Here is a 15,710-nt window from a genome sequence, read left to right on the forward strand (position 1 = left end):
ATGAGTAAAGCAGAAGCAGATGTACAATGTATGTTTGATAGGTCATCAATCAGGCCCTCTGCACTCACGTAGTTCACATAAATTTCAAGTTGGACCACACAAAGCCAAAATCACTTCCCCTATGTTTCAGTATAAGAAAATTTAAGTTTTTGCATTTCAGTGTCCTCAACTATCGAATGGAGTTAATATTACTTATCCTACCTGGACGTTGTAAGGATTCAGTGAGATAGTTTATGTAATGCACACTATATACTGTTTGTCACATAGCAGGGGCTCAAAATTATTTGGATCCTAATTTTAAGGTAATAAAGAAAGGATAATCATATTATTATCCTTGATCATCATTGTCCTAAAGCCAGCCCATTGTAGTGATAAGTGGCTGACACCTTTTATAGAAAGAGAACATGAAAAGGGTTTTGACATGAGTGACAAAGTTGTATGTCCTATTAAATTGGTGAACCCAGGAACCCACTCAGGTTAGGCCAGAAAGGCCAGGAAAAGGAAACTAAAGCAGGCAAAAAAAAAAAAAAAAAATCACAGGGGAAGATTAGATTCTTATAAAAGTTTTCTTGTTGCATTTCCAAGTAGTCTGACAATTGTTTATATGAAGATTACATACTCCACATACTTTGATCATAAGGTACATGAGGGGCTTCCCTGGTGGTGCAGTGGTTGAGAGTCTGCCTGCCGATGTAGAGGACACAGGTTCGTGCCCCGGTCCGGGAAGATCCCACATGCCGCGGAGCGGCTGGGCCCATGAGCCATGGCCGCTGAGCCTGCGCGTCCGGAGCCTGTGCTCCGCAGCGGGAGAGGCCACAACAGTGAGAGGCCCGCATACCGCAAAAAAAAAAAAAAAAAAAAAAAAGGTACATAAGAACTCTTTTCAAAATACATTAGTGCAATATTGCTGGAATTCTTAAAGTGGAAGGTATTCTCCTACAAACAACTTACGGATTCAATGGAGCACTCAAACCAGGAGGCCGGTTGTTTAATGGGCAACCATATACATATTTTAAAGAAATGCATGCCAGGCGCATTTACTAACCTTTCACAATAAGCCCTGCGACTAAGTAAAATAGCTTGAGTCCTGTCATGTTTGAGTGAAAGTTTGTCTGGAGAACATTTAGGGATCTTTGCAAGTAATTGAGAAACCCCAAGATAGAGATATGTGATATACTAAGGGTAGAAGTAAGGGTTTGGGGTAGATTAGACAGCATTAGAAAGTGAATAGCTTTCATCATTTTGGTGAGAAAATCTTAAAATTAGAAGAGACACTAAGGGTCATACAACAACCTTGTCCTCATTACTTGCCTCTTCCAACAACTTTCCAGGACCATTTTTCTCTCCTGCTTAGGAGGCCTCAATCCAGCCACGCCACCATCGTGAATGCTGCCCTAGCGTGTGTGCATTTCTACTTCTGGGAAAGTCATTCCTCCTCTCCTCACTTATTTTTAAAGACCCAGATTAGTTTTTCTCTTCAATGGAACCTTCTCAGTGATGCCAACCACATTGATGTCTTGCTTCTCTTAACTCCTATTGACTGAGAGTAGAAGATTTTTCCTTTAGAACTTAATTTCTTTTTAACTTCTCAGTGTATCATCCTGGTTTCTCCTGTCATTAATAGCTCAGGCATCATGACATTCAAGCCAATTTTGTCCATTTACCAAGTCCTTTGACCTTGAATAAGTCATTTCTGCTCTCTGCACCTCATTTTTAAGCCCCTGTAAGATAAAAAGATTGGATGATTTGATCTCTAAATGATCTCTAAAAGTTGACACAAGTATAAATTAATAAGACTAAATTTAAATTTGACTTCACTAGTTCCTGTATGTATTGTCATTCTACCTATATTTTGGAGAGGAAATAGGTAGGTAGGTAAATCTATCCAACTTTAATATTTTTTCTCAACTTGGTGAAATTTCAAACTGAAGCTACAAAAAGAAGAGGAAGTGATCAATTTCCAGTTTCAGATAAATTAGCTCACTTGAGATTACTTAAAGGATCACAGTGGATTGCTGCAAGAAAATTGAAAGTCTACTCACTGATCCTCTCTTCCTCAGACCAGTTAATTGGCTTGGCCATGCCTCCTTGAGTACATTTTAAAGTTCATTTTCCCAAGAGTTCCTGGCGATTCTTCAGGGTCCCTTAGCAGAGCCCCAGTTAAAGAACCCTTCATCATGGTGTGGAGAGGCACCATGGTGTATAGAATCTGGCACCCAAGATGCCTAAATTCAAATCTCAACTCTGCCAAGTACTCTTTACAAGACCTCAGGCAAATCACTTCACCTTCCCCCCCCCCCCCCCCCGCAGGCTCAGCGGCCGTGGCTCATGGGCCCAGCTGCTCCGCGGCATGTGGGATCTTCCTGGACCGGGACACGAACCCGCGTCCCCTGCATCAGTAGGCGGACTCCCAACCACTGCGCCACCAGGGAAGCCCCACTTCACCTTTTAAAAGCCTGAACTTTCTCCTTGAAACCCAAGTAATAATATAAATCTCAGGGAATTATGAAAGTATTAAATTAGTTAATATGCTTAAAGATTTTAGAATAGTGCCTAACATTTATAAGTTCTCCATAAATGCTAGTGGCTATTAGTTTTAGAGTTAATCAGACATAAATCCTGAGTGCGCCCTTTATTGAATGTGACTTTGTGGAAATAATGTAATCTCAATAACCTTGGTTTTTATTTTTCTTTGAAATAGGAGTAACAATACCTAACTCTGGTTTGTAGTAAGATTAAATTAATTTATACATGTAAAGTATACGGTGCCTGGCTTAGAGTAAGTGAGCATGAAATGTTAGTTTATTCCTTTGGTATTCCTTTCCTATGGTGGGTATTCCTTACAACGTAAAGAAAGCGGTGAGCCTGGGAATGGGGAGAGAAAGCCAGAGCATATTTTAATATAATAACCTGACTTGGGGCTAACAAATTATTACAACAAAATGATAGAGCCTAAGCTGGAGTTGTTGCTTTTTTAAAATAATATGCAGCCAACTATTCTTTCCCAAAATGCCCCTAGAGAGAGACACTCTTCTCCAGGTGTTTCCCATTTCCCTAGATTTCCAGATGAAGAATGAAACTCTTCAATGGTGTTATTACCTTACAGAATCCTAGGGGGCTGCATGTGAAAGAGCCCATTGTATTCTTTGAGAGCTAGAAGATGGATAGCTGGAGCCAACAAAGTGTTCTGAAAACCGAGTACAAATGTAGCTAAGGTAGATAGGAAAGGGATGGGCCTCCAGGACTCTCAGCTGGTGGATCCTACACTAGGAATGCCATTGTCCTGAAGGGAAGTACTGCCTGGAATTAACAAAATCGTACCCATGGGGCTTTATGTGAATTTCAAGCAGGGCTGGGATTTCTTTCCTGGAAAATGGGATGTGGCAACTTTAAAATACTTTGCCTAACTCTATAATTCAAAAGATCAATTGACAAATATTTGCTGAAATCTGCTGGAATGCATTAAGGGAGAAAATAAATTTGGGTATCAAAGGGATATTTTAATTCTGGCTCTATTACTTTCTAGCTGTGTGACATTGACTAAATCACTTAACCTCTCTGTACCTTAAGTTTTTTTAACTACAATATGGTATTGGGTAGGATTTAAAAATACAGTTATAGTTTGACCTAATTAATTTCTATAACTTCTTTTGACTTCCTATAGCTGTATGTTGGCAGGAATTTCAGAGAATGGTTACTTAAAACATTTATTTTCCCATCAACTGCTGAGAACTGTTTCCCCTTCACTAGCTTGGTGATGCAACTGAAAAGCAACATGTTTAGATGGTTAGATGGTTGGGCCGATTGATATAAAGATATCTCCCATAAGCGTATTATCCAAAATGAAAAGAGCCAACTTGATGACCTAAAGTTGTATGTACAAGTTATTTTCCTGGTACCCAGAGGAGAAAAATAGCCCTGTGGGCTGGGGTGTTCAAAAAGTCTTTATGGAGAAAAGACTGCAACTAGACTTTAGGGGCAGGGAGGAGTAGCAGGACCAGAGAAGAGCAAAGTCATTTCATCCATCTAGACCCAGCAGAGCCTCTAAAGAGTTGGCACTTCTATCATAATCCCACAACTACCCTGTGCTGAGCAAGGGAATACCAGGGGCTGGGCTCAGCTTTCCACGGTCTGTTAACTCTCATGTCAACCATGACAAGGAAGCAGCTGCATTCCTATCTCGGATTTAGAAAACTGAGACTCAGAGATGGAGAGGTTTCCCCCAGTTCACATGACAGAATCAGGATTTAACCGAAGCCTGCCTACCCTGAAGCTTGTGTATGATACAATATTTCCCATAATGATGAAAGCTACAATCACTGACGGTTACTTCCTCCGTGAAGTCTCCTTCCTGTTACCACCACCCACCTTTCCCCAGGTGGAGCTGACGTTCCCTTCTTGTGCTCGCACTGTACCGTCAAAGATATCTACTCAAGTGCTGGAACATTTATAGGTCACATTCAATTTCATGCCTGCCTCCGCCATTAGCCTGTAAGTCCCCAAAGGATAGGTTTGGACGCTGTTTCCCATTTTATCATTCATGTATCATCTATAGCTCATAGTAGCAGCTTAATAAATGTTAAAGAATAACTGAATGAATGAACGCTCCTCGCCTACCAAGCGCTGTGCCCACAGCTTTGGCAAGTTAACCTCTTTATGTTTCCGTTTCCTCACCTATAAAATGAAGATGACCGTAATCCCTGTCACATAGAGCTATGGGGATGAGTTAATGAGCTAATATTGATGAGCACATAGTAAATGCTCAGTAAATGTTAACTATTATTATGACCACTCTAAGTTGCCAGAGTCCCTTTAAATGGAGAACTTTTTTTTTTTTTTTTTTTTTTTGCGGTATGTGGGCCTCTAACTTTTGTGGCCTCTCCCGTTGCGGAGCACAAGCTCCGGACACACAGGCTCAACGGCCATGGCTCACGGGCCCAGCTGCTCTGCGGCATGTGGGATGTGGGATCTTCCCAGACCGGGGCACGAACCCGTGTCCCCTGCATCGGCAGGCAGACTCTCAACCACTGCGCCACCAGGGAAGCCCTAAATGGAGAACTTTAAATAAAGCATTGAAGGATCATAATCACAACTTCACAGAATAAGAACTGTTTTCAGAGTGGTTAAGTGTCTTGCAAAATAATCACAAAGCAAGAAAGTAGCAGAACCAGGAGATATCCCCTGGGGTCTAAGACATTACTCATAAGCCCTTATGTTTCATAGTGAGTTCCAGGGGCTAAAAATCCCTTCACATACAGAATCCCAGTTGATTCTTTTCACCACCACTCTTGGGCTGGGGTTCTATGTCAAAACCACACTAAGCCAGTGTGGTTCTGACATAGCCCAGAATCCAGTGACCATTCCCACAAAGTTGCCTAGGCTGCTTGGTGTGGTTTGGATTAGACTACCCCTTGGGATCTTTCAGGACAGCAGGACTCATGCTTCCCTGATGGTAAGAATCACCTAGCTTCTAGTTTAAGAACACAAACTCCAGAATCCTCTGAATCAGACTCTCCACAAAAGATTGTTTTTAACAAGCCGAGTAATTTTTATTATTAGGGAAGGCTGTGAAACTTTGCTTTGAGACAGGCTAAAGCAAGAATTTAAGGACGATCGTAGCACTCACCTTCCAGGGGGCAGTTACTGAGCAGCAGTGTTCTTGCAAGGCACTGCTCTGCCCACCCCTCTACCCATGTTTGTAAATATAATGACTAAATCAATCTCCCTAATAATGCTCTCAATCATGTGTCAACGGGGACCAGAACAGGCCCAGTGTAGTGGCAAGTGGGCTGCGGTTTGGATGCCCCCGCTTGAAAAAAGCCATTGAATCATGGATATTTTGCCCCTGCACTTTTCTCCCGAGAAAAGCTGCCCATGGGCTTCCGCAGGGGCTTTTTTAAGGGGCTGTAGGCACCAGCCACCAAAATTGAATTTTTCCTAGCAGCCTGAGAGCGAGCGGGTTGAACTTGCTCCGCGAAGAGAGAGCAGTTGCTATGGCAAAAAGAGGACATTCGCAAGCTTACCAGGCTGCAAACTAGCGCGCAGACAGCTCTTCTCAGCACGGTGCTGCGTCGTCAGCGCGCGGAGCGCCGCTGTGCTCTCCAGGGCAAGTTTCCTGGGAGTGTCTCTTCTCGGCAGGGACACAGCAAACTCCCCGGTTCTCCAACAGATGTTTCCCTAGCAGCTCTGAAGTCCAGGTACTTGCTGGCTGCAGCGCAGAGTCCCAAGGCCGGCGCGCTGTGATTGAGGGACCCTACCAGGCAAATGCCAGCATCAGTATGAGAGCCTGGACTTCAGCCCAGGTCGGTCCTCACCCCGGGGGGCCGCTGCTTTGCCAGGTGCATCTTTGAGGAGCTGCTCACTTTCCCCCCTCGTGAGTCTTCGTTCCAAGCCAGATATTGCTCGGATTCTCTAATTAACTCCCTCCACTCCGAAGGGGTTCGGAGGCTGGGATGCTCTACCAGCTTGAAGGATGTTGACTCTCGAGTGGGAGTCGGAAGGACTGCAAACAGTGGGTATTGTTGTGATTATATGTGCATCTCTGAAGCTGCTTCATTTGCTGGGACTGATTGATTTTTCGGAAGGTAAAGTGGTCGCTCCCATCTGTGCCGTTGGTCAGGTCTGGTTCAGAAGTGGATACAGACGCTGCAGAAGTTGAGCAGGCTTAATACGCAAAGTAAAAGTTTTAAAATATGCATGCTTGACATGGAGCAGCCTAGCACTGGGCAGTTCATTTCTGTTTACCCAGATATTTGACATTGGAAAGGAAGGGGTATTGTGCCATTATCTTTCTATTTGAAACCTATTTGAGTTTAGGCTGATATTATGGGTTAAATATAGTTCCAAGGTGGGAAGTTAGGACTCTCTATTATGGGGTGATAATACAGGTTGCTGTTTTGGTTGTCAAGTTTCGTGTTGGCTACCACGCCGTAATGTCATTAGTAATTCCATCCTCTGGAGGAATATCCAGATTTGTGAGGGAAATATGTGGCTGCCTCATTAGTTAGGAGGTATGGGGGTGGAGCTGGGTTATTGATTATGATATAAAATGGGTAAGCCTGTTTTTTTTTTCTTTCTGGGTAAGCTTTTGATTTAAAATTGAGTTAATGAATGCTTAGCAAAAATGTGCTGTGAACTCTTAATTTGCAAAAGTGTTCCATTTGCATTTTCCAATGAAGCCACTTTGCTCATTTGTCTCTTGAGTGGGAACCCATATAAGCAAAGGACAGCATTGGTGCTACCAATAAATATTTTATCCATCTAATATAAGTTTTACTACCCAAATCAATTCTACTATACAACGATTGGGGAGTAAAAAAAGTTGATTAACTTCCATTTAATAGTTATATATATATATATATATATAGTTATATATATAGTTATATATATAGTTTTATATATACATATACAATCTTTCTACTGAAATAACATGCTTTGAATTATTTAAACCCTAATTATTTGATGTCAATTCTACACCCAAGCTCTTCGTTCTTCTCAAGTGAAAGAATGGAGTTCCTAAGGATATGATCTTTTACTGCTGAGTTATTTATGAATATTCACTTCTCACGTTATGTGCAATGGGGGAAGATGAGGAACATATTTAAGCCTGCCCATGCTTCTAATCTTTCTGACCAAGTTAAGGAGCTAAGACCTGATAGCTAAGATGACATCATCCCAAACTATATCCATCCGGTACACAGGTTGTTTCTGTTAATACGTTAATAATGGTCAATGTATGTTATCTTCAGAAAGTCCTTTTTTCTACAAGTGGGTTCATTAGGTTCTACTATTTAGACCTTATAAGAACAGAAAAAGTTCCATGCAATTTTCGTATCTTCTTTTAAGTATTCTCAATCTGTGACAAATTCTGCTCAGGCACACATAAGAATAATATTGTAATGGGATTAAATAAAACCTCAGAAAATAATTTCTGCTTTTTCTCATATTACACAGTAATTTTATTTAACCGTGGGAGTAATTTTATTTAACCTTACATTTTTTACTGGAAGGAAAACAATACAGAAACAAACTTTTCCAAGTGCTACACAACAATCTTGCATTATTTTGAGATTTCTGCCTCAGTGCACTCACTAGTGGTGACTTAACAAAATACAGATAAGATCATTTCAATTTCTATGATTGGAAAAATTTGCTTCTGTTTCATTCCTTCTCCATATTAGTTTTTGTTCTCTGGATTCAGTTGAGCCATAGCCCACAATTTTAGTGCACTATACTCAAGATGGCTTGGTTTCAGAACTAGATGAAGCAGGCTCTAAGGAAAACCATCATGGAGGGATTCGAGGAAGTCAACTTTCACAGCCCTATAAGATAGCGCACAGTTCTTTTATTGCCAGTGTTGGTAATGTAGACATTTAAAGTCAAAAGTCCCAAGTTTGCAAAAGCCCCCTGCAAATAACTCAGCTTTTATTCTTTAAGTGCTGTTTTATGTCACTTAAAGATTTTCTGACAGAACCTTCAAATTTGAGTTCCAACAATACAAAAAGTAGAATTGTAAACCTGACTCCTGCAAATAGAATCACAGAATTTTGAGCTAGTCTGAAACATCTTTCTTGGGATAGGTATCCGTATTCATACCCAAATAATAATATCCATGTCCATATATGAATCTTTATTTCTAAACACACACAGATATAGAGATGATGTACCTACACATTTAAGATATTGTGTAAAATGTCCAATAAGCTGGGCAAACTTTGGATTCAATATGCAAGGCTTGGTTGTGCTAAAATAACAAAGATGCAGGTTATCACCATACATGAGGTATATTTCCTTGACAAGTAGGAAAAAAATGGGAAAAAAACCTTTTTTGTTCTGAAGTATATGTTAGAAAGTACTGGTCTAGTCCAACTGTCTCAGTTTACATAGAAGACCACTACAACCCAGAGATGTTGACTGATTTATCAGAAGGCAACACTAACTGGGAGCAGAGACAGAACCGAATCCAAGGACTGCTGAACCCTATACAGTGCTTTTCCTACTACAACACACTTTTCACTTATTTCTCTTTCCTAATATTGGGAAAGAGAATTAACGAAAACATTGGTGGGAAATTTCCTGAATTCCTGAATCTTGTACTGAACTGTCCACTAACACCCTATGAGATATCTGAGGGAAATGCATTCATAGGAAATAAGATTACACAATGGCTACACAATTTCCCAACCCAAGTATAGGACCCAAGCATGGCATGGAAGTGAGCTAAACCAGACTACTGACTTTAAAGGCAGGATTAGAACAGAAGCAAGCCAAATGGTTTCCTGAGCCCCTTTCCCTCGAAGACCTGCCCTGAATTTTGACCATCTGTGACATATTCAATGTCCATGAATGGCTAGCCCAAGTAGAATCCAACAATGAGACCCAATGAAATCATAAGAATTCTAGCCTAGGCCTCCTGTCTCTGTTTTCTCAGATTGGGGCACTCTCCAAGCAGAAACAGAACTTTTTGATCACCAGTCAAGTGGAGATAGAAGAAAAAAAACCTTTACAGAGCAAGCCACAAAATATTAGATTATCAAGTCCTTCATCTTTTCTACCTGCAAATGATAAAAAGGCCAAAAAGGGCTTTCGCAATGTAAATTGCCAAACATTTAACTGCGATTGTACCACTTAGAAAAAATAGCCCAGAAAATGGCCAGAGAATTAGCCACTCTTTTTGGTGGAGAAGTAAAGATGAGGCCCAGAGCAGAACTATGAGCTTCTTTTAGGAAACATCAAACTTTAAACTGTCCTCAGGGCGCAATGATTCTTCACTGGTACCATTGAGGAGTATTTTCTCTAGTGTGACTCCGTGGATTGATTAACTTAGAGAGTAGTTCTGAGCCTATATGAATGAGAGCTTCTGTATTAGTGTCAAGATAAAGCAGCGTTACTTTATTATTATCTACAATGGCTAGTGAGAATTAGCCATGAACAGGAAAAGGTAAAGAGAAACATTTCTGCTCCCACCTAAATTAGATTCTGATTTCAATAAAGCCCTACTTTAAAAAATAATTCTCTTTCAGTTAAAATTCAAGGTTTAGGGAGCAAAAGCAATTTGTAAAGAGGATTAAAATGACTAATGGGATTTTAATATAATGAGTTGAGGTTTTACATATATCCACTCATTAATAAAGGGAAGGAGGAGGCACACTCACAAGATTAATCTCATCATTTCACAGTGCTGCATGTAATATATAGCTTATTGGATTCTAAATGTGGGCAGGGCCTCTCTTAGGCATTGACTGAGTTGGTGGGAAGGGACAAGATGAACACTGAAGGAATGAACTCTCAGTAACCTTACATTCTAGAAAGGGAAACTAATTACCTAACAAGACAGGAGAAATAAGCTCTGGGCACAAACCCAAGAAATGGCCTGTAGAGGCACAAATGGAGTGGAACATTCTGGAAAGGGCTCAAGGGAAGGTTTCGTGGAGGAGAAAACCAGTTGTATAGGACTTAGAGTGTGAGAAGGAGTTCCCAGATGGGAGAATGGGGAAATAACATTCCAGGCTGAGCAAAGAGCTTGAATTGTGACCCTGAGCACTGACTGAGGGTAGCTTTCATGGAGAAGAGCAGCAGCTTGTAGCACACGGGCCTCAGAATGTTGAAATGAGATGTGTCTGAAGGGGTCCATTGGGGTGAATGCTGAGAGGACACATTCTCTCACTGGTGAAGAGCCATTTGCTCAAAGTCTTCAACTTTGGGGAAATAATGAGCGATATGGCAGACCAGTGTTTCAGGCGCGTCAGCCTGGGAGTAGGTGAAGGTGAGTTCAGAGGTAAGAGAGTGGAAGCAGAGGTACCAGTTATGCTTCTGGAACAATTTAGGTGGGAGACAACATGGACAAAAATCCACAGATTGCCCTCCTCAATAAGATATTTAATGTGAAAGGTCAATTTCCAGTTTTTCCAGAAACTCATGTTTAATATAATACTCTTGACCTGCACCTGTTCTGAAATGGCATAATTTTTTTTTTATTTCAGGGCAGTGTTGTTTGGCCTCAAATGTATTTCTTATGAGAAAAAAAAAAAAAATCTGGGGCACACAGAGGTTGTAGTTACCAATATAGTAGCTTCATTTACGGTGGGAATTTAAAAATTTTGAAAGATACATCTGACATCTTGCAAGGTCTTCACTTACTTTGAACATTTATTTTGGAAAATTTTACACACAAAACGTAGAGAATAGTATAATGAACTTTGATGTACCCATCATACAACTTCAATAATTACCAATACTTTGTTATTTGTGTTTCTGCAGGGGCTTACATTTATTGTTTCTCATCTGTCTACAATATGCCAGGCACTGCTAGGTCCAGTATACAAAGATGAATTAAAAGTAGTTGCTACCCTCAAGGAACTCTCAGTTGTATAAGGGTATGTAGAGTATAAACAAAGAAAATGCAATACATTATGGTAGCTAAATCAGTACGAGTCCGAGATACAAAGAATGGAAAGTAATTAAGCCCAAGTGGAAGAGATAGAAGTGATCAGAGATGACTCCCCAGAGGACATGATTTCTAAACTGGGTTTTTAATGGATAAAGAGAAGTTTATCAAATTCATATGCCAGAAAGTTGCTTGCACAAGTTCTGCATGCAGGGTACTGGGTGAGGTAATACCAACATAGGAACATGGTATAAAATGTGGAATTCCTGGAACAAAACCAGAAAAAAATGTAAAGGGAAATAAACATAGTTTGAGTCCCTCCCCTTGATTATATAATTAACCTTGCTGTCCAGCACAATGCTTGATATGTAGAACATACTAAAAAAATGATGGCCTGAGTGTAATTTACTCCCATACAGTAATAGTGCCAGTGCACTCCTACTTGTGCTACATACTTGAGAGCCTCTAGTGCCTCCTTCAAGTTTCCAAAGTAACTTTGAAACTGTTGATTAGTTGATTACGATTTTTTTACTTTCTTTTCTTCTCTGCTAGAAAGATTTAACATCAATATTACCCTGCAAAGCAGAGATAAACCACACACCAAAAGCATCTGAGGTAGCTGTTCGTTAGAACCTTATGGCCCTGGGAAATAATTTCAAATCAGAGGTCCAGCAGAGAGCTGAAAAAGCCCAGCTTAGATGGACTTTGATTTGGCTGGGAAAGTAGCCCTTTCAATTCCATAACTGGGAAAAAACAACAACAACTTGGATTTCTAAGTGAAATTGAACAAATATCTACTAAGCACCTACTGTGTGAAGGGGAATAAAGGACATGGGGCATTTTACTGTTCTTAGGAAGTTTTCAAATTAAAGACCAAACAGCTCATGAATAACTAATCCAAGATGAAAAAGTGTCTGGTGCGGGGGAGCAAGGCCTTTAGAAAACACAAAAGAGAAGAGCATCTCATCCAGTTGGAAAATTTCAGGGAAGGCTACACAAAGATGGTGGTATTTGAAATCTGATCAGTTGAGGGATCAAAAGACTTTGATAAGTAAAGACTGGAAGCTAAAAATAGGAATTTAAACTGTAATTTAAAGGGAAAAAAAGGCAGCTTCCTGAAGTCATTATTGTAATCAGGTTGGTTCTAAAAAGCCCATTAATCCACTTGAGATATAATTAATCCATGTAAATGTCTGCTCTGAACCTGGCAATGTGCTTGGTACTGATTGGTTTGGGGACTCTTATTGTTTTAGTTTTGCTTACTTTGGGAACCCATTTCCCACCCCAGCCTGGAGCAGAGAGGTGGAATCTTAGTGAGGAGGGATGAGGGTGGAGGAGTTGTACATTTCAATGACTTCCAGCCAAAAAGCACCAGGAACACACCTGTGGTCAAACAATTTCGCTTTGTTACTTTTCGCGGAAAAGGAGAACACACCATGGAGAACTGTGGGGCATCTCGGTAACAGAGTGTTAGAAAGGACTTCTGGATTTGAGCTTGTGTTAGAGGATTATGATTTAGGAAGCAGGGCTTTGTTCAGTGAAGTCAGTAATCCAGGGTAATTGGCTTAATAAATCTTATGTACAAGCTGTAATTGGCAAAAAGCAAGCTACATTAGCTAGAATGGTGGATACTTGGTTATTTTTGTGGTTTAAACGAAGTTCATGTTTGTCCTCTTCTCAGCCTTGATTACAGAGTGGTCTTGTTTTTTTCTTGATCCGTAGGTACAGAGTGGTCTTGTCTGGTGTTAGTAGTCTGTGAAATTGTTTATATTCAACAAGAGAATGCCAAAGCCGACCTGATAAACCCGGGCAGCTCTCTCACGGTCTAAGGAGCTGCTTTCTCTCATACATGATAAGGGAGAGGGCAGAGTAAAGTGAGGGCAAGTGAAACTCTGAGTTTAAATCCTAATTCAGTAACTCTCAACCAATTACTTAACCTTCCTGAGTTCGAGTTCCTTCTGTAAAATGAGGCTAATAAGCCCAACCTTTCAGGATTGTTGTAGGGCATACAAACATATAAGTGAAATATCTAGCTCAGTGCTTGGGATACAAATAGAAGCCAATAAATGCCTTTCTGGTAATTATGAAAAGATAACACGTTCCTTGAGTTATACCAGCAGTTCTCAAACTTTACGTGTTATCAAAATCATCTAGATGGTGTGTTGGAATACAGATTGCTATTCCTCACCCTAAGAGTTTCAGATTCAGTAGATCTCGGTTAGCGTCTGAGAAGTTGCATTTCTAATGATTTCTCACTTTAGGCTGCTGCTGTTCCAGGGCACACACTTTGAGAACCACTGAGTTAGGCAAAAAATCTGAAAGGCCAAACCCATGATGTTTGCAGTGATTTCTTCACTGAGTTCTTGGGCCCCTGCTGAGCTTTATTCTAGAACAGTTGTCAGTCATCTTGTTATATGTTAAGTATTTTAAACTTTGTGGGTCATGAAGTCTGTTATAACTGCTGAACTTTGTTGTTGTAGCACGAAAGGTATAAAACTGAATGTGTGTGCCTGTCTTCCAATAGCACTCAAATCTGAATTTCATACAATGTTCACATGTCACAGAATTTTATTTTTTAACCATTGTAAATGTAAAACAGTACCGCTGAAAGATCAAAAACAGGTAGCAGGCTGGACTTGACCTTTCACTGTAATTTGCCAACCCCTACACTAGAGTTGGCAATAAAGGAACCCGTTGAGAAGGGGTCTCATGTTGGTAAGATGTCGCCTTTTGGAAACTTATCTAGGTTTTTTTGAGTCCTGAGTCTCATTGAGTGGATGGGGGTCTAGTCCTTCTTTTTGGGTTGATGGAATTATCTGCCAAATTAGCAAGTGTTTTGAATTAGGATGTATGTGTGCAGTGTTTTCCCTTCCCCTAATTTCACAATTTCTAGGCCAATTTAGAGGGTTGTTATGTAAATTAAGCCATCAACATGATTGTGTTACACAATGAGTCAATGCTGGGGCTAGGCAATTAGGGTCCCCCCTTCTTACTGATTTTTGTTTAGGTTTCATTGCCTCTTGGACAAGGAAGACATTATGCTTTTTTCATTGAGTTTATAAACCCTTGTCTTGTGGGTTTGTTAAAGACACATTTCAACTCTTCAAAGTAAACTGGTCGTCCGCCTATTGTATTACATTGAGTCTTATGCGTCAAGGACAAATACATTGAATCAACCAAGGTTTTAAAAAGTAAAATCACCTTAAGTCTGAATTCTCTTGAAAACGAAAAATCTATAAATAGTGGTTAATTTCATGTTTTTTGAAGTGAGACTGACTTGAAGTCAGTTCACAGCTCTGCTTTTGACTGTCCACATGGTCTTGGACAAAGTTTATAACCACCCTGAACGTCGGTTCTCTCAAAAATGGGGAGAATAATAGTAGCTACCTCATAGGATTATTGTGAGAAGTAAATTAAATGATATTTCTTAAAATTATGTTTAGCACAGTGACTGGAACACAGAGCTCACCAAATACTTTGTATTACTTACAGAGTTAGTATCATTGCTGTCTTTGTTCTTAACTTCCATCATACCTATTACTAAACATGATCGTTCATTCAACCATCCATGAAATGAAGGTTTTAAAAAGTGATCTGTGTACCAGGCACTGTACTGGGAACTTAACGGTGCTAGTAATTGGGAACTTAAAGGCATAGTTTTAGCTAAGAGGGGTTTACACACAGACAAATTGTTTTAGTAAATTTTCCTGGTCTCACATCTTTGCAAGGCGTAGAAGGACATAAGAAGAGACTGACCAGTACTATTTAGAAGGTGGGGAACATCAGAAAGGACTCATAGAGGTGACCTTTGAGCTGAATCTGAGTGACACTCTTAAGCACTCAGCATCACACATCCTTGGGAACTACAGACAGTTGATATAACCTAGTTTCACATTTTCAAGGACACTTTGTATTGATCCCAGTTTCTAAGTCTTCCCTCCCATTCTTCCCTTTTCTCCCACAATGCCTTCTCTTACCCAAATGCCACCCATATTTCCCCATTTCAGCCCAGATCAAAACCTACCCTCTCTCTAATACCAGTTCCTCCTTAATCTGAATTCAGTCAGTCCTGATGTATGTCATACAAGGTATACTTGATAATAACAAACCTTCATGCACTGTTCCCCAAGTCATTTACTTTGTGTTCATTTATGTTCTCCTCAGCCAGAGAAGAGAACACTCTACCTCAGCACAGAGTGAATTTTCCCAGTATTTCCATAGGTCCAGAGCAGTACAAAGTCTATCATGGAAGCACAACAAATATGTATCAGTGGGTTTCTCACTGCATCTTTGATAGCTTGTCCCTTTAAATCAATACACGTGT

The 15,710-nt window shown here is 40.3% G+C and overlaps 1 protein-coding gene across 2 annotated transcripts in view; it reads left to right on the forward strand.

Moving 5' to 3' along the window:
- The window catches only part of KCNIP4 (potassium voltage-gated channel interacting protein 4), a gene marked incomplete at its 5' end in the record, with an annotated part of 525,330 nt that overhangs the window by 288,030 nt on the left and 221,590 nt on the right, over positions 1 to 15,710 (forward strand). Inside the window, one exon of one of the 2 annotated variants that reach the window (XM_082653962.1) lies at positions 6,473 to 6,584. The exons of the other annotated variant lie outside the window; for it this stretch is intronic. Within the exon in view, the coding sequence (XP_082510088.1) occupies positions 6,473 to 6,584 (112 nt within the window). Of the gene's footprint in view, positions 1 to 6,472; positions 6,585 to 15,710 lie in introns of those variants that run through there. 2 annotated transcript variants of the gene reach the window in all.

The sequence above is a fragment of the Grampus griseus genome (assembly GCF_964374135.1).
Source record: "Grampus griseus genome assembly, chromosome: 4".
Lineage (NCBI taxonomy): Eukaryota > Metazoa > Chordata > Mammalia > Artiodactyla > Delphinidae > Grampus > Grampus griseus.